Raw genomic sequence first — 19,872 nt, forward strand, 5'->3', positions numbered from 1 at the left:
TGTAGAAGTAGCCCGAGAGTTAATGTGCATTTTCATTCAGCGTGTCTCCTTCACTCACTCATGCTTCTCTTGTGTGTTCATCGCGATATATATCGTATTACATCTCTAGGCTGGGCAGATCCGTGTGTGCTCAAGACACTTTCACCATCTTCTGCTCTTCTGTTCTTCAGGTGAGATCGAGCTGGCCGAATACAAGGAGGGTGGTGCGCTGCAGGACACGCTGCTGTACTCTGGCCGAGAGGACAGCAGCAGCAGGAAGAAGAGACTGCAGGCCATGCACAAGCAGAAGTCCCTGGACATCGGCAACACCGACTCCATCCTCTTTAACTTGGACGAGCACCGACGCAAGTCCTGCATTGACCGCTGCGACCTGCAGGGTCCGCCGGCCCTACAGCCCTCCTCGTCCTCCTCTACAGGCAGACAGCAGCACAGAGCGCAGCACCATGGGAAAGACTCTTCCAACGGCCACTCCATCATGGACCGGAGAGGCTCCAGCGCTCAGAACGACAGCATCAGGCCCATCATCCCAGAGGTGCGACTGAGCTGTATGGAGACATTTGAAGATAACCCCGCCGGCCTGGACTCCCCGCTGACCATCCCTGGTGGACTGGCGCTGGACAAGGATGATCCAGATCTCATAGATCTCTCCTCAGACTGCACGTCCATCCCTGAGAAGCGCTCCATTCTCTCACTCTCCGACAGCGACTCGCTGGTTTTCGAGCCGCTGCCTCCTCTGCGCATTGTCGAAAGCAACGAGGACTTGTTTGAGGCCCTCAAACTCAAACCTGAGGCTGCGTCAGCTGCACACTCATCTCCCGTCGTCCAGGTCAGCATAGAGGACTGCAGCAAGGACCAGCAGCGTGAGAAGCCTGAACCTGCATCTCTGGAGCTCCCAGACTCCACGGCTCATCAGGAGAGCACCATGACTCTAAAACAGAAGAGGGATCTCTTCAGAAAGACGTCACGCATGCCAAACGCATCTTTGGATGATTCTTGCACACAGGATAACAGTGGGATGAGTCCCTCGAACCGGTCTGTCTTGCGCCACATCCCCGTGGATGCGCACGAGTCTCTAGAAGGACCAGGAGATGAGGACAACGACGAGACTGATGAGAGAGACAGCGAGCCCAAACCTGACGACGAGAGCGACGAAGCCGAATTCAAGATTCAGATCGTGCCACGCCAGCGCAAAGAGAGGAAGATTGCCGTCAGCGCCATCCAGAGGGAATATCTGGACATCTCCTTCAACACTCTGGACAAGATGAGAGAACCGGCCGCAGAGTCAGGTCAGTCAGCTCACAGATTATATACTGCGTCTTTGTTGATTTGTATTTGTACTGTTTTCATTTAATAAGTCTCTCACAATATATGTGAATTTGAATAAGAAGACCTTCAGTAGAGACTAACTATCATGGATTTAAAGGCATTAATTTAGTTCACATAATGCACAGTGCACATTCAGACTAGTTATTGTCCTAACAGTGTTGGAAAATTATTGTTACAAAGTTATGGCGTTGTGGAGAAGTGGCTGCACACAGAGTTCAGAGACTGAAGGTTTTGACATTCAGACATGTTGTTGTACAGATGAGAAATCTCTGACGAACCTGGAGAAGCCCAGAGAATCGGCCTCGGCTCCGGCTCTGGAGGCTGCCGTCCCCGAAACCAGCCATCGCTCCTCAGTATCCAGTAAATCACTTACACACTCACTGAACTCGACTGAAACACAGTGTTTCATATGAACACCGGCCCACTGCTTCTGCTTCATGATCCTTCATTTGTGCTGTTAGATTGAGAGATTTGAACAGGTCCAGATGTGGGGAAAAAGCAACAAGCAGCTTTAGTCAAGTCAAGTCAGCTTTATTTCTACAGAGTGTTTCAAAGCAGCTTCACTGTAATAAACAGGAAAATAACTGAATCAAATATAGCTGCGAGCAGTAATGTTTGGGGTTCAAGTGCTTTAAGGCCTTTAAGTGTAAAAAGATAGTATGTTTCCTTTAGCAAGCCTGTAACCAAAAGACCATTTACAGGCAATACAGGCAATTTACCATAGGAACTATATGGTTTTTAAAGATTTTTAACAGTTATAGCGCCACCTATATTCCGATCTCCATAACATTTTGCATGCTTGTTTAGAATCATGTCACATAAGCTCACCTACTTTCGTGAGTTTTCGTTTAGGAGTTATAGGCTTTTGCATGTACTTGGCCTTGCCCATATTTTCTAAATGACACTGCTCAATTATTGCTATCCAAAGGGTAAAGTTCAACTTTTTTTAATAATTATTGATATAGAGAGTCCAGAGAATTGTACTGCATTGATTTTATTGAGGTTGAGCAAAAAACCTAGTTTGCCAAAGTTGTTTTTTTGTTTTTGTTTTGTTTTTTACATAAGTTTGAATATTTAATGAACGATTTGATTGACAGTGGTTCTTGAGGCAAAGTTGTTTAGTATGATCTAATAAATGATATGAATATTGTGTGTATGTGTGAAACACCACATGATTACAGAGGCATAAAACACAAAGGTGCCACCTGGTGGCCGATTTCTTTTGAATTTCTCACAGGCCTCTAGTGACTTTTGTTCCAATTGGCCTCCGTTAACCTTGTCTGATAGCTGCACAAACTTCATTGACCGATGGCGGACATGTTTTTTGAGATACTTTAATCTCCTCATAGACAATCATGGACAAAGACACTGCATACCAATTTTCAAATTAACCGGACTATTGGTGAAGTAGTTATAGCCATTTTCACGTTTTTTTCCTGTTATAGCGCCACCAAGTGGTTAGTCACCGTGTCTTTTTTCACATGACCACAGAATAAGCACAGGTGTGCTGAGTTTGGTGAAAATATCTCATTCCGTTTCACAAGTTACGGACATTTTAGTAAAAATGGCTCCGCCCACTTTTAACATTTTGGTGGCTCTTATTGACTGTGAATTGAAATTTCAACATTTTTGATAATTATTGACAATCAGACTCCAGAAAAACTTGCTGAACTGGTTTGGTTCTGATCGGGCGAAAAACCTAGGACTAGTTCGCAAAATTAAGTTTTTCCAAAAATCCAAAATACTTTAAAATTTCGCCAGAACGAAATTACTTGATGTTGCAGACAGTGTGAGTACTAGCCGACCTTTAAAGTTTTAAGTCTCTGTGACTTGCGGTTTCGTCTGCCTGATCACTTTTAGAGGAGAATGCTGAACCTTGGAAATTTTAACAATTACAATAGGGTTTCAGCGCTACACGCTTGCAAACTTCATCAAATATGAGACACATTCAGATTCTGCTGTAAAGCAGCTCTACAGAAGACAGTAGTGTCATTATTGAGCTCAGTTCAGTTTAAATCGATAATATTAGTGAATATGAAGTGTCTTTCACCCATGAGCAGCCGGCGTTTGAATGTTGTGTTTTCTGTTCCAGCTCAGTATCGTCAGGTGAAGCGAGGCTCTCTGGGTGCCGTGACTATGAGTCAGTTAATGAAGCGGCAGCTCGAGCATCAGTCCAGCGCGCCACAGAACATCAGCACCTGGGACACGGGTCGGTCTTCGACATCATACACTCACTGTCATGAGAAATCACACAACCACCCGCTCTGATGTACAGTGTCCCAACATGCTTTACATTTACGCAGGTCCTACAAAGACGAGTCTGCTGTCGGCTCCGAGCACCGTCAGCATGTTTGTTCCAGCGCCAGAAGACTTCAGCGACGAGCAGCCCACCACGATGGCTGACAGGTGGGGAGTGAGAGTCAGGGTTTTAGTGTGAAGACTTGCAGTATACCTCAACTGTGTGTGAATTGAATCAGGTGCCGGGACTGTGGGGCTGTTCTGGAGGAGTATGACGAGGAGACTCTGGCTCTGGCGGTGGTGGTTCTGTCCATGTTCATCCATCTGAGTCCGGATCTGGCCGCTCCGCTGCTGCTGGAGATCATGCAGTCTGTGGGCAGGTACGGTCACATAAGAGCCATCTGCAGACACATATTCACTAGGATCTCTATGGCTTTCTTTCAGTTTTTTGCTTTAATCCTGCAGGTTGGCCTCTAGCTCCAATTTCACAGGTCAGGCTGAAAGGTGAGTTACTCTTTTTGCACATTGTAATTTAGTTTTTATTTGTTATATGGCACACTGTGTTCATTTTGAGTGTGATTCGTTAGGAATGCTTTGTTTTGGAGAGTTCACTATAATTCAATATGCATCTTTAATAATGTTTGATGTTTTACATTATTTAAGGTTTTAATACCAAAAATAATGTAAAACCAAGGTATTCTGGAAAGGTTTAGTATAATTACATTGAATTATTTACAGCTTTTTACTATTGCTAGGACACATTCCTCAATAATTAGGTCACTTTTTCAAAACTCTCCTAACCAACTTTCAGCTTCACAGCAGTTAATTTCACATTCAAAATCCACTAAAATACCAAAACACTCAAATCAAGTCATTCTTCACAACACTAGCAAAGCTTTCACCCAACAAACATGCTTTGTCACTCGTAAAACAATGACCTAAAAACACAAAAAACAGGAGCATTACACAATGTTTGATTTTCTTTACAAAACAAGAATAACACACTCTACTGTTTATAATTTACTGCAGTTTGTTACATGGTCCATGTTTGCATTACAGTGTAAGTAAATTTTATTTATGTAGCACGTTTAAACATAGCAGAGCTATCCAAAGTGCTGAACCGAGTAAAGAAACATAAATTAAAAATAGTAAAGTCAAACAAAACAGACAATAACACAGGAGTATGATAATATTAAAATGCCAGGGAGTAGAGATATGTTTTCAATTTTGATTTAAAAATGGTAATGGAAGGTGCAAGGCGGATGTCCAGAGGTAATTGGTTCCATAAATGGGGAGCGGCAACGGGAAAAGCTCCTAGTTTTATTTTAAATTTATATTTCAGAAAACTGTGAAAAGGGGAAATAGTCTGGAAACAAATATTTTTCCATACTGTTTTCTTTTTTCCCCATACTTTTCCAGACCTGGAAATTACTTAAATCAAATTCCATAAATTTCCAAACTGCACAGGAACCAATGAGCCAGAGGAAAGCACGATATTATACATAAACCTCTAAAATCACTACGCAATGAGTGAAGTGAATGAGTGTAAATCAATACTATGAATGAACTGAGCGCAAATCAGTAAGCTGCGTTTCTGTTGCCATTTCCATAGCCTACTTTTCCAGACCTGAAAATTACTAAAATCAATTTCCATACTTTTCCGAAGTGCGTAGGAACCCTTACTGTTTTATTTAGAATATAGTACTAAAATAGCGTTTTTATCAGATCATGTCATCCAAAGCACAACTGCACGTACATCAAGAAGCTCTTCCAGTTAGTAGATATTTTAATAAATGTCATAATCATAAAAAAATATACGAAGTGATATCTACGAAGAAAACAGATATAAGCTGTAATAGACAACGGTCTTCTCAAGTAATTGTACGAACATCTTGATAAAGCCATGCCCATTTCCGGTTTTATCTGAATACAGATGCAGATATGAATAATTTTGAGATTGTCACAAATACAGATACAGATATTGGCTCCGCTGCACACCCCTACCCAGATGCATTCCAACAAAACTTGAATGGGATCGCCAGCTTTCAACAAGAGGTACAGCTGTGTATCATTGGCATAAAAAATAAGTTAAGCAGACCCAAAATAGAGCCCTGAGGTACTCCACTAATAATAGGAGCAGAAGATGAAGAGAACTGACAGAAAAAGACCTGTCTTTAAGATACTAACTAAACAACAGTAAGGCTGTAGCCTTGATAGCGAATAAATGCTCTAAATGCCAAATAAGCCAGTGCAAAATTATTCCGAAGTTTCCCCTTTTGAATGGATGGTAATGAAACTGAAAGACTAACACTTTGTGTAGGTGTTCAGTTACATCTAATTGCTTTGATAGTATTTGATTTTTTTTTTTTAGATTCAGAATATAGTTCAATATGGTATTACTGTAGAAATTGTAGCAAATTTCTGTCTTATTTAGTTTTGTATTATGTTCAGTTTTGAACTGATGTTTAACAGTTTTGAAAAGAGTATTCACACGTGGAAACTGACTTGTAGGTTAATAGAGTTTTGCTGGTGTTTGTGTCTAAGTGAGAAATGAATTCATGTAATTTGACAGATGTTGTCATCAAATGCATTTTGTGCCAAAGCAATGATAAATGATCCACAGTTTAGCCCACATAGACTGAAGCTGTGATCACTGTCTGAAGAGTTCTGAAAAAGTGACACGAGTATTGAGAAATGTGATTGTAAAAATCTGTAAATGAAGAGCCATTTGGGGGCTGAAAGAGCCGGCTCAAGTGATCCAACTCCCTAAAAAGAGCTGGAGTTCCCATGACTGGTCTGTGTGTGCAGCATGCTGATTCCCGGGAACGTCGCTGGCGTGGCCAAGCAGTTCCTCCGCTGCGTCCTCCATCAACTCGCTCCCAACGGCATCCTGCCACAGCTGTTCCAGAGCAACATTAAAGGTCTGAGAAACACCTCAGTCACACACACTTACCAGGCAAACACTCGTATCTCACTGGCATTGCTCTCTCTGGCTCTCAGATGGAAGCTTCCTGCGGACACTGGCCACGTCTCTGATTGATTTCAATGAGCTGAGCTCTGTGGCAGCGCTGAGTCAGCTGCTGGAGGTACTGACGCACGAAACACACATCTTCCAGCAGAGGACACTCTGTGACTGTAAAGCTTTATTTACAGCCTTTTACTTACTTTCCTGCTTACACTTACAGAAGTGACTTATTTTCCACGCAATTAGTGCTTAATTTTCCAGGAACAGCCTTGCATTCGTTATTTTGACACTGTTTTATACTAATAGCATGTGCATAAACTGTAAATGTTGGATTGTGGATGTTGGGTATCTATAAACCACACATGTTGTAAAGCTCATGGTGTCATCGTAGGGGCTGAACAATAAGAAGTCTCTGCCAGCAGGAGGCGCTATACTGCACTGTCTGGACAACATCGCCACCTTCATGGAGACTCTTCCCATGGACTCGCCCAGCAACCTGTGGACCACCATCTGCAACCAGTTCCAGACGTTTCTAACCAAACTACCTGCTGTTCTGCCACTCAAGGTCCGGTTCGGTCTTCCTGTGCTGTAGAATCCAGAGGAATCAGTGCAGAAATACACACAGTGCTCTCATGTTAACAGTTTCTCTTGTTTCCTCTATGAAGTGTCCGCTGGACTCAAGCCTGAGAATAATCATCTGTTTGCTGAAGATTCCAGTCACAAATGCAACGAGAGTAAGCTTGCACATTTCTTTGGATGTGTATTTAAGGTTCCTGTCAGATGAAAATGACATATCAAATGACTGTTTACACCAGGGGTGTCCAATCCTGATCCTGGAGGGCCACTGTCCTGCAGAGTTTAGCTCCAACCCTAATTAAACACCTGAACCAGCTAATCAAGGTTTTACTATAGGCTAGAAACTTCCAAGCAGGCGTGTTGAGGCAAGTTGGAGCTAAACTCTGCAACACATTGGCCCCCAAGGACCGAGTTTGGACACCCCTGGTTTACACTATCAGATGTGTGTGTTATGGTAATAAAGCTCATCACTGCTTCTCTCGTGTCTCTCTGGCAGAGTCTGCTGGAGCCCTTCTCCAAGCTGCTGAGTTTTGTTCTTCAGTACGGTGTGTTCAGTCTGTCGTATCTCGTAGAGATCTGTGGTTTATGCTACAAAACCTTCAGCAAGGTAAACAAGCCTTTATGTCAGTGTTTATTCCAGCAGAGAGAATCTAGTGGTCGCAACACATTTTTCACACACGTTTCCTTAAAAATTCAAAAAATAATTATTGATTATTCCAAAGGGTTACTAATGACACATCCTTTGGATATTTTCATGTCTGGGAAAAATTGGGCATTAAATGGAATAATTATTGATCCTTTTCATCCATGTAAATTGATGTTTCTGAATCAGTAGCAATAGGAACAAGAAGAAGAGTGTATTTCAGAATTCCTAATTCTTTTAAAAAATCCTATTAATGCTTTTTTTACTTCTTTCTTTCTTAAAAATAATGTCTACATGCTGTGACTGAAGCAGTGCTTTGTATGGAAAAGCACAAGACAAAACTTTGATCATCATTGATATTAAAGGGATAGTTCACCCAAAAATGAAAATTATCCCATGATTTACTCACCCTCAAGCCATCCTAGGTTTATATGACAATCTTCTTCAGACGAACACAATCCGAGATATATTTAAAAATATCCTTAGTCCTCCAAGGTTTATAATGGTTGTGAAAGGTAACTCACATTCTAAAGACAGAAAAATGCATCCATCTATAAAAAAAGTAATCCATACGGCTCCAGGGGGTTAATAAAGGCCTTTTGAAGCGAAGGGATTTGTTTTGTAAGAAAAATATCCATATATATAAAACTTTATGAATTCAAATAACGAGCTTCCGGTGGACGACCACACGCAGAATGCACAGGTTAACTTGCGCCAAATGAGTAATCCTCTGATGCGATGTATGACGCAGGATGTAGGAGTATTGTAAGCTTCTCACGGTTCAAACAAAAATGGCTGGGCAACAAACTCAAGCTCCTCTTCGCTTATATCGAAATCCTCTGACATTTCGCTTCAAAATTTCTCGTTTTAGACTTCTAATTTGTGACCGGTGTTTTGTTTTGCTCTATCCTTTTCGCCTCCATGTCCGTCATTGTGTTGGGGTCAAAGGTTGCTCTCGTCCACCTGAAGCTCGTTATTCGAATTTATAAAGTTTTATATATGGATATTTTTCTTACAAAAACACATCCCTTCGCTTCAAAAGGCCTTTATTAACCCCCTTGGAGCCGTATGGATTACTTTTTTTTTTTTTTTTTTATGAATGGATGCATTTTTCTGTCTTTAGAATGTGAGTTACCATTCACAACCATTATAAACCTTGGAGGACTAAGAATATTTTTAAATATATCTCGGATTGTGTTCGTCTGAAAGAAGATTGTCATATAAACTTAGGATGGCTTGAGGGTGTTTTAAAAGCAGAAGTTCCTGAACTAAACTCCACCAAAAACATTTGAGCAAAGCTTAAAAACTGCATTAGTTCTCTTTTAGTTAACTTTTTATTTTAGTTTCCTTGTCATATTCTTACATTGGGTTTGGAACGATTCATCAGAACCTCTTAGACTGTGATTTATTAAAAGAAGAGGCTCATCAGAATCATTTGTTCATGAGTCAGATCACACAGGTCGAGAAATGTTTGTTTCTGCATGTGCACAGGAAACACTGCTGTGACCAACGACACATTTGTGCTGTTTGTTGTCAGATATATGTAGATAAAATATGATATTTTATGGATTTTCGCTGTTGATAGATTATCTAGCGAACAGATAGAAGCATCGCTGGTTAACTTGTCAAACGAAAGATATCAACATTCAGAAGTGTGTCTATATCTTGGAAAACACATTTTTCAATGGCATCTGCTTTCCTCCTCTTTCATGTAGGAAAGGGACAAGTTCTATATGTCGCGTATCGTCGTTCTGGAGCTGCTTCAGGCTCTGAAGTTCAAGTCCTCAATTCCTGATACCAACCTACTGCTGCTGGTGCAGGTACTACATGTGAAATCAGCTTGATTCAATACAGATTCACAGTAATAAACAGGTAAATGACAGTGTTAATGTTGTGAAATTCATTGATTATTGATTAAGCAGCTCTACAGAGGACAAGTGTCATTATTCAGATCAGTTCAGTTCAGGTTCAGTTTGTGATTCAATTTAATGTGTGAATCTCTGTCTCACAATAAGGGACATTAGAGCAAACAACCATGAAGCCATTTGGGCGCATATCTAGTTTTCTATTGCTAGTACTACTAATATGACAGCTTCACATATTATGTACGAAAACAGACAAAAATGTTTTTTAAAGCGAGTGGTTGGTTTGGTGTCACGTGCTGCTGTGTGCAAACAGCTGTGAAATTGCAGGAAATGTCTCACGAGATCAGTCTGAGAGTCACTAATGCGTGTCTTGTATCTTCTGCTGTCCTCAGTTTGTGTGTTCAGATATCGGGACGAGGCTGGCTGAGTCCACCATCCTCCAGAAACACATGATCGCTGCTCTGCCCGGGGTGAGACTCATCATTCATTAGTGTGATCTGTGTATTAGTAGTGACTGTAGACGTCACAGATGTCTGTGCCCTCAGTGTACCACAGCGGCCATGGAGTGTTTGAGGCAGTATCTGAGCGAGCTGCTGGACTTCATCGCAGACATGCACACGCTGACTAAATTAAAGGTACTTGTCACACACATCTAAACATCAGTGCTGAGAGTGAGCACTATCATGCTTCATGTATCTTTGTGCATTGGCTGTCATGTTCATGCATGGAAACTTCAGCACACGTCTGTCTCAGTGATGGAAGGGCGTTCCGCTAGCAACGCTAAAACCATGGATTCGATTCTCAGGGAACACATGAAATTTATATAATGATGATTTTATATGGATAATGTTTTCAGAACACTTACTCACATGCGGGCATTGATACTTTTCTTATGCAGTGACGTGAGCCAATCATAACAGTGGCCGTTTACTGACAAGCCTTAAAGGACAGCGATGTGACATGTAGCAAAGTATGGTGTCCCATACTCAGAATTTGTTCTCTGCATTTCACCCATCCCAAGTGTGCGCACACACACACATACCGTGAACACACACTCACAGCAGTGGGCAGCCATTTTTTGCTGCGGCACCCGGGGAGTGATTGGGGGTTAGGTGCCTTGCTCAGGGGCACCTCAGTTGTGGGTAATGAGAGTGGAAGTGAGCACTGTTCATTCACTCCCCCACCTACATTTTCTGCCGGTACTGAGACTCGAACCTGCAACCTTCGGGTTAGTCTGACTCTCTAACCATTAGACGAACCAAAGGGGTCATGAACTGCATTGTTTTATAATGTTTCCTGGGGTGCACTTATAATGTTAGTATGTTTTTTACATCAAAAATTGTCATAATTTAGAAATAAAAGGCATTTTTCCTACCCTGATTTTATCCTTTGATTTGAATGCTCTGTTTTAAGGGGCGTGTCTGCTGTGAGACTTCAGTGTAAACGCCCACTGCTGTGATTGGCTGACATCTTTGCCTATGAAATAGCCAAGTATTACTCTCTGTTTTAGCACATTTTTACTATTACAGCTCTCAAGGTTAACTAATCGTGAAAAGTGTTGATTATAGCATTACATTTAGATCTATGGCATTATATTTAGATGGTGGCATAAAAGATTGCAGTGATGAAAACTGTAGTCGATCACAGACATGTTGTTGAGCTCATGAAAGCAGTAATCTCATCATTGAAACTCAATTTCTGCACACTTTCATCATAACAAACAGTGCAATGTAACTAAGAGATTCGTTGAATAAAACGGGAGTTTTGGTGTGAGTCCGGAACTCAATCACTGATAAACTCGCTCTGTTTGATTGACAGCTCCAGCGACTGTAAAGGGAGCGTTCTCTGATCGCTTTCTATAGATAATTTAATCACCATTTGAATAACAGATTATTTTCATCCTACTAAGAGAAACAACGTGAAGTTGAGCGTTTAGTCACTGGTTTGATTTACTGACACACAGACAAAGAACATCTGACTGTATATGAATCATTAATATCAGATCAGGCATTAGAATAAACTCAGTTACTTACATGTTGTTGCATTACTGTCGAGTCCATATTGTAAAAGTCTGTTTGCAAAGCCTGCGCCGAAATGTGATTGATTTACCAAAGAATCCACAGAGAAATGTACCGAATACAAATAAATAAAGCTCAACTGAGACATTCACATTGTTGAAAATAAATAACCATATTCCTAGCATTAGGATCCTTTGAAAGGTAATGTTATTTTAGTCCTGTATCGCTCTTCTCTCCTCCTCATCTCACTAACACACCAGTGGGCAGGGCTAATATTGTAATGATGAAGTAGGCGTTGATTTCTTCTGTGGAGGCGGGGTTTCACCTATCTATAGACACATTCCAGGATCAGTCGTTCGCTGGGTCTGGTGTCAATAAAAGCTTTTATTGGACTAACAAGGAAGTTTTCAGTTCTGAAACTGAACAGGATATTCTTATAGTACGATGAAAGTTGATTCTCAATTCATGACCTCTTTAACATTATAAGTGAACCTCAAGGAACATATTAAAATAATAAAAATAAATCCAGTTCATGACCCCTTAAAACAGCTGGATTGTGGTCAAGCACCGACCTCCTCAAACCTTTCTCTCACGTGTGAAGTCCATGAAATAACAAGCGCTCAAACATTCAATGTTGTAATGGACTGAATCATGATGTAATTCATAAAGCAACTTCACATTGTGAAAGTGTGTGATGTGTATTTGCAGCAGAAAGCCATGCAGCTTCAGCAAACAGATCATACCTCCGCTTTCTCTCATCAGTCACCAGAAAAATGTCCGTTTACACACAATCATCATGTACAAATTTAAGAGATGTAGCTTTGCGTTTGCTGACGGGAAATGTATGGATTGGGTGAGAGCAGAACAGCCGCTTGTCAGTTCTTCAGAACACAAGTCGCGCGGATCGGAAGTTGATTTTGCGTGGAGGGAGTCGAGTTGATACTGCTGTTAACATGTCATGGCAGACCAAACCCCTGCACAGCCGAGGCTTTTGACTGGAAATCTGCTGAAAATCAGCCTATGAGAAGCTTTACGTCGCTTAGGATAAAAGTGCGTGTCAAATGCATGAATGTAAAATGCTGAAAGTGTCATGTGTATGGCAAGCCGTTTTGACTTTTATTCACATCTCAGGATATGAATTCTTGATATCAACAATTCAATTTTCACTAGTTAAAATGCTAATTCTTGACATCTGGAATTAAATTTCCACTAGTAACAATGACAATTTTTGATATCAGGAATTACATTTCTACTAGTAAAAACCAGAATTCTTGATATCAGCAATTTATATCCTGGGAATGGCAATAGGCAAGCCGTATTAACTTTTAATCATTCCCAGGATATGAATTCTTGATGTCAACAATTCAATTTTCACTAGTTAAAATGCTAATTCTTGATATCTGGAATTAAATTTCCACTAGTAACAATGACAATTTTTGATATCAGGAATTACATTTCTACTAGTAAAAATGTTAATTCTTGACATCAACAATGATGTCATCACTCGCAGAAATATATATTCTTCAACATTTGAATTTCCACTATTAAAAACTATATTTTCACTAGTTAAATGTCACCATAGGCTGCCATTCAGATTCAATTGTTGATACCAAGAATTGATTTCTTACTAGTTGAAATTCCAATTTGACATATCAGAAATACAGTTCTTACTAGTAAAAATCATAATTTTATATCAATAATTATGTGGTTACTAGTGCAAAGGTCTGTTCTTGATATCAACATTTGAATTGGTACTAGTAACAATGTTCATTTTTGATATCAATAATTTGATTGTCACTAGTGACAATGTTAGTTTCTAAAATCATGAATGCGATTGTTACTAGTAAGAAAGCCATTTTAGATATCTGAAATTATATTGATATCAGAAATACATTTTCAGATATCAAAAATAAACATTTTTACTAGTACCAATTCAATTGTTGATATCAAGAACTGACATTTCAACTAGTGACATTTGAATTCTTGATATCAAAAATTTGCATTTTTACTAGTAAGAATTGTATTTCTGATATGTGAAATTGGAATTTCAACTAGTAAGAAATCAATTCTTGATAATTGAATTTGAATGGCAGCCTATGGTGACATTTCACTAGTGAAAATACACTTACAGATATCAAAAATTGAATTGTTGATATCAAGAATTAACATTGATACTAGTGGAAATGTAATTCCTGATATCAAGAACTGAATTGTTGTTATCAAGAATTCATATCCTGAGAATGTATAAAAGTCAAAACGGCTTGCCATAGATGCGTGTGTATGTGCGTGTATCTCAGAGCCACATGAAGGCCTGCTGTCAGCCGCTGCACGAGGACACGTTCGGCGGGAACCTGAAGGTCGGTCTGGCTCAGATTGCAGCGATGGAGATCAGCAAAGGCAACCACAGAGACAACAAAGCAGTGATTCGCTACCTGCCTTGGCTTTACCACCCGCCGTCTGCTATGCAACAGGGGTAAAATCATCACGTGTGTGTTTGCATCAGCTCCCAATGATGAGCATCTCTTTTACAATGTGCTTCTGTTTCCTCAGACCCAAAGAGTTCATTGAATGCGTGTCGCACATTCGCCAACTGTCCTGGCTGCTGCTGGGCTCTCTTACCCACAGTGCTTTGCACCAGGGCTCCTCATGCTGTATGCCCATTCCACTGGACGCTGGATCTCATATTGCAGACCATCTGATCGTCATCCTGATAGGATTCCCAGAACAATCCAAGGTAGGATAGCGGAGCCGTTCTGCTCGAAGAATGTCCAGAGACGTGACTCTGATGATGCTCTTCTGTGTGTCTGCAGACGTCAGTGCTGCACATGTGTTCGCTGTTCCACGCCTTCATGTTCGCCCAGCTGTGGACCATCTACTGCGAGCAGGCCGCGGCCGTCCCGTCCAATCAGAACCAGAACCAGAACGAGTTCTGCTCGGTCGCCATCCTGACCGGTCTGGAGTTCTGGAGCCGCGTGACTCCCAGCATCCTCCAGCTCATGGCCCACAACAAAGTGGTACGAGCCTCTTTGAACTCGGCATTAATTCGGGCTGAATGTGATTCTCTCTTTGCAGTATTCATTTTAACATGTAACGGATTACATTCAATTAGATCAAGCATACTGTGTCTTTATAATGGGTTTGATATGACAATTAGATATAAAATGACTCCTATTTGTAATTAATTCAGACAGAACAGTGACGCGGCAGATCTTTATACTGTGCTTGTGTGTTTCAGATGGTAGAGATGGTGTGTTTGCATGTCATCAGTCTAATGGAGGCCTTGCAGGAGTGCAACTCAACCATCTTTGTGAAAGTAAGAGGGATTTATTACCATAAATGCTTAAACAAAAGTGTGAATTTGGACTGTAGTGCTCGAAACAGCATTTGTGCTTTATTGCACTTTACTTTACATACACATTATGCAGTCTGAGGTGTTTATTGTATTTAATGTCTTCTTCATTCTGTTTAGCTCATTCCCATGTGGCTGCCAATGATCCAGTCAAATTTAAATGTAAGTGTTCATCATATCGATTATCAATTTAGGCATTCTTGCTTCTTGCTTTCAAAATCTCCCTGTCATACGATAAACGCTCTCTCTGTCAACAGCATCTGTCCGCGGGTCTCCAGCTGCGTCTGCAAGCCATTCAGAACCGGGTAAACCACCAGTGTCTCCAGAACCCTGGATCCGGATCGTTTCCTCTCACTCTGCGCAAGTGGCTTCAGTGCACTCAGTTTAAAATGGCCCAAGTAGAGATCCAGTCGTCTGAGGCAGCGTCCCAGTTTTACCCCATGTGATCGTGTGTGTGATTCATCACATGAGCTTCAGCTCACGGTTCACTAATTGCAATGGTCTTCCTAGTGTGTGTTTGACTGCATACAGCTCTTTATCAAATACATTATAGAAATCATGTATAGAGAAGAGTGTTAGCCTGTGACAAACAGGAAGAGATTTTTTGCATTATCAATAGTATGCATATTTCAAACCAAAATAAAGAATTCAAGAGTTTTTCTTAAAAACATTAGCTTGAGTGTTGTCTATGTGTTAAACTGAAACGCAGGTATTCTTTTACTTGATTAAATGCTTCAAACCATCAGGAGAAAGTAGACAGAGGAGAAAAAAGGGAGAAAATCAAATCAACAGAGGGAGACAAATGGAGATACAGGAACAGGCAAAGACAGGGTATCCGCGGGGCATTAAAAAGCATTAAAAGTCATTAAATGGATTTTGCAAAAATTAAGGCCTTAAATGGCATTAAAAAGCATTAAATTTTATTTCTACATGCATTACATTTTTTAGATAGTTTTGAAGAAAAATAATACTACCAGTTTATTTTGAATAAAGCCTAAATATTTAATAACTTTGATTTGCTGTCGCAAAATATGTATAGATGAAACAATTTTATTGGGAATTTGGCTGTATTAAAATATATTATGTGAGCAAAAGGGTAGCAGCAGAGAAGCAAACAAATGTAAAGGGCTGACACTTGACAGAATGCAAATACAACAATGACATGATGAATTTTCTAATTGCCGTATGACGTCATATATCGACATTTAGCAGCATATATATATGGCATTAAAAAATTTAAAAATTGGCATTAAAAATCATTAAATTAGAGAGAAAAACACAGGGACACACTAAAGATTACAGGACAACTACTTGTTACATATTCCATTAGATTACTTGAGGTAAGTAACGTTATCTAAATACTAAGATATGTTCACATGCCAAGTTTCTGCTGTTCAAAATTTACATCATTTGTTTTCAAACTTAAACAGAATTTGTCACAGATTTGAGACGCCAAGTTCTCAACTGGATTATTTGTAGCAGAACATGTTGAACTGCAAGACATGCCTACGTCTGCTTTCAGCTTTGTTTTGGATGAAACCAGCGTAAAAAGCATTGCTTAAGCAGTCATCTGTCACTAGTTTGGACATTTCTGTTGATGTGATGATGAGATCTACAGAAGTCAAGAGGCTTTTTGATTGATTTGCAATTCTTCACGTCAAAACGTTCAAGCTGAATTTGTAATTTATTGACCCATAATTATTGTAACATTAAGAATGAGCAAACTTAACAAGAACAAACCTAACAAGATAACAAGGTAAGGAGACACCAGGGTAGACTAATCAAGGGGAAAAACTACAAAGAACATTGCACTCGAGACAGGAAGTAACATAAAAGTCCACAAACACACACACACACAGGGAATATGTAACAATTACTGACATTTTACAAAAGAGTTTAAGTGGTAATGAAAATTATAAATGATCAGAACAAGTTTTGAAGAATGTTGATGATCATCAACGATGATGATTCAAATTATCATATATGACAAATTTTATATAGCAAAATGTAAATGAACTAAAGAAAAAATCTGAAACACTTAAAACAAAATGTGAAGAATAAGAAATTGTCTTGGGGTTACATAAGTAACCCCGGTTCCCTGAGAAGGGGACACGTCCTTGCAGAGGGGAGAGACTGGAAGAAAGGGGCGAAAGCTTGGGCAGCGCCCCCGCTCAATCGCTTTCTTCTTTACTCCCTTTCTCCACACACACAGTCCTCAGATCTGTGTGCAGATTCCTCCTGTTACAGCGCCTCCACTCCTGGCAGCCACACTCGACTTCTGCTCCTATCTGCAGGAACTTGTTACTCGTTAAATATATCATTTTCATGACAGATAAGTCCGTTCATCTTGGAGCTGCCAGTTAGTTAAGATTCAAATGATTATTAAACCGCAAGCACAAACTATACAAAGGCGGCCAGCCCTTCCAGCGCACTCAGTGTCTGAATTCACTCTCTCATTTTTAGTCACTCCCTCAAGTGAACTATATTAGTGGAGTAATGTAGGGAATAGTGAATGAGGGTATAGGGAGCGATTTCGGATTCAACCTAGTAGTCCTGAGGACCTTGATCAGCTTGTTCAGGTGTGTTTGATCAGGTTTGGAGCTAAACACTGCAGGAAAGTGGATCTTGAGGACCAGAGTAGAGAACCCTAACATAGACCATATTCTACGGCGATGCTGTCATCTCTTCTGCAGTAATTTAAGGTAAATATTCTTCATTGTGTCATTCTGCTTGGCTGCTGTAGTTGCTGTGTTGGGCACCTGCAGAATTACGCAGACACAGCGACACCATCAAGAGGCTTCACTGTTCGTTCAGTGTGGAAACCTAATGGACCCATAACTAAATATTTTGTCCATGTTTCAAAGTGTATACTGTATGGAAAATGATCCCAAAGAACATGTAGCCCATGATAGCAAACACACGTTTGAGTAAAGGTTAACTCAATAATAGTCTGTGATCACTTATACCACAGTTTGTATGTAAAAACAGTTTGAACAATATTTCTTCAAGACAAACACACACAAAACTTACATACTCTTATGTCACCCATGGCAAAAGCGTCCATCCTCAGTCAAATCAGATCTCATCAATGAGGGACTATCCTGCTGTGTGTGTACGAGTGTGCGTGTGAGTGTTTGCGCGTGAATGCGTGTGCGAGTGTGTGTTTGATCAACCCCCCCAGCTCAGAGGCAGCATCTGGCTAAGACCTTCTGCCATATTCGTTTGAACTTGGAGCCTTTCAAATACCTCCTCATTAAAAGTTGCTTATATAATCTATACAATCAGTGTCTGTGTTACAGGTAGAGACTCTGCTGTGTGTGATGAGAGCTGATCTGATGAGCTGGACGTCTGACCATCAGAGAGAGAGTCAGAAAGGCTGCTATGTCCTTGATGCATGATTCATAAATGACTTCGGGTGACAAAGTTGTTGAAGTCTCAAATTGGCAACACAGGAGGTGGAGGTAAACCCTGTGCCCAATTTAATTTATTTAGTAATGATACCAATAACTACAGTTCCAAATCATTTAGATTTTGATGCAACAAGCTTTGCACTCCTAGATTTGGGGGATTTGTTCTGCCCTTCACTGCAGATCCTCTCAATCTCTGTCCGGTTGGATGGGGACCATCGGTGCACAGACTAAGTCTTCAGACTTCAGGTCTGGACTCTGGCTGGGTCACTCGAGTCCCTGAGCTCTTTTGTGTTGTCTTGGCTATCATTGTCCTGTTGGAAGGTGAACCTTCGGCCTAATCTGAGTCCAGTTTTCATTATGAATATCCACTGAAAACACCCCTCAGCATGATTCACCGATGGGATGGTATTGTGCAGGTGATGAGCGGTGCCTGGTTTCCTCCAGCTGTTAAAAATACAAACCCAATTCCAAAAAAGTTGGGACACTGTACAAATTGTGAATAAAAAAGGAATGCAATAATTTACAAATCTCATAAACTTATATTTTATTCACAATAGAATATAGATAACATATCAAATGTTGAAAGTGAGACATTTTGAAATGTCATGCCAAATATTGGCTCATTTTGGATTTCATGAGAGCTACACATTCCAAAAAAGTTGGGACAGGTAGCAATAAGAGGCCGGAAAAGTTAAATGTACATATAAGGAACAGCTGGAGGACCAATTTGCAACTTATTAGGTCAATTGGCAACATGATTAGGTATAAAAAGAGCCTCTCAGAGTGGCAGTGTCTCTCAGGAGTCAAGATGGGCAGAGGATCACCAATTCCCCCAATGCTGCGGCGAAAAATAGTGGAGCAATATCAGAAAGGAGTTTCTCAGAGAAAAATTGCAAAGAGTTTGAAGTTATCATCATCTACAGTGCATAATATCATCCAAAGATTCAGAGAATCTGGAACAATCTCTGTGCGTAAGGGTCAAGGCCGGAAAACCATACTGGATGCCCGTGATCTTCGGGCCCTTAGACGGCACTGCATCACATACAGGAATGCTACTGTAATGGAAATCACAACATGGGCTCAGGAATACTTCCAGAAAACATTGTCGGTGAACACAATCCACCGTGCCATTCGCCGTTGCCGGCTAAAACTCTATAGGTCAAAAAAGAAGCCATATCTAAACATGATCCAGAAGCACAGGCGTTTTCTCTGGGCCAAGGCTCATTTAAAATGGACTGTGGCAAAGTGGAAAACTGTTCTGTGGTCAGACGAATCAAAATTTGAAGTTCTTTTTGGAAAACTGGGACGTCATGTCATCCGGACTAAAGAGGACAAGGACAACCCAAGTTGTTATCAGCGCTCAGTTCAGAAGCCTGCATCTCTGATGGTATGGGGTTGCGTGAGTGCGTGTGGCATGGGCAGCTTACACATCTGGAAAGGCACCATCAATGCTGAAAGGTATATCCAAGTTCTAGAACAACA

At 40.6% G+C, this 19,872-nt stretch overlaps 1 protein-coding gene across 1 annotated transcript in view; it reads left to right on the forward strand.

Moving 5' to 3' along the window:
* Window positions 1-15,653, forward strand: part of LOC127498609 (protein unc-79 homolog) — a 59,759-nt gene extending 44,106 nt beyond the window's left edge. The window contains exons 32-51 of the mRNA XM_051868147.1: window positions 171-1,286; window positions 1,585-1,686; window positions 3,419-3,535; window positions 3,630-3,732; window positions 3,804-3,944; window positions 4,030-4,068; window positions 6,373-6,485; window positions 6,565-6,650; window positions 6,921-7,094; window positions 7,195-7,263; window positions 7,602-7,712; window positions 9,464-9,568; window positions 10,006-10,083; window positions 10,159-10,248; window positions 13,929-14,104; window positions 14,182-14,365; window positions 14,442-14,645; window positions 14,867-14,944; window positions 15,101-15,142; window positions 15,238-15,653. Of these exons, the coding sequence (XP_051724107.1) occupies window positions 171-1,286; window positions 1,585-1,686; window positions 3,419-3,535; window positions 3,630-3,732; window positions 3,804-3,944; window positions 4,030-4,068; window positions 6,373-6,485; window positions 6,565-6,650; window positions 6,921-7,094; window positions 7,195-7,263; window positions 7,602-7,712; window positions 9,464-9,568; window positions 10,006-10,083; window positions 10,159-10,248; window positions 13,929-14,104; window positions 14,182-14,365; window positions 14,442-14,645; window positions 14,867-14,944; window positions 15,101-15,142; window positions 15,238-15,426 (3,317 nt within the window). The 3' untranslated portion in view covers window positions 15,427-15,653. The remainder of the gene's footprint in view (window positions 1-170; window positions 1,287-1,584; window positions 1,687-3,418; window positions 3,536-3,629; window positions 3,733-3,803; window positions 3,945-4,029; window positions 4,069-6,372; window positions 6,486-6,564; window positions 6,651-6,920; window positions 7,095-7,194; window positions 7,264-7,601; window positions 7,713-9,463; window positions 9,569-10,005; window positions 10,084-10,158; window positions 10,249-13,928; window positions 14,105-14,181; window positions 14,366-14,441; window positions 14,646-14,866; window positions 14,945-15,100; window positions 15,143-15,237) is intronic.
* The last annotated feature ends 4,219 nt before the right edge of the window (window positions 15,654-19,872 follow it).

This window comes from Ctenopharyngodon idella, chromosome 17 (genome assembly GCF_019924925.1).
Source record: "Ctenopharyngodon idella isolate HZGC_01 chromosome 17, HZGC01, whole genome shotgun sequence".
NCBI lineage: Eukaryota > Metazoa > Chordata > Actinopteri > Cypriniformes > Xenocyprididae > Ctenopharyngodon > Ctenopharyngodon idella.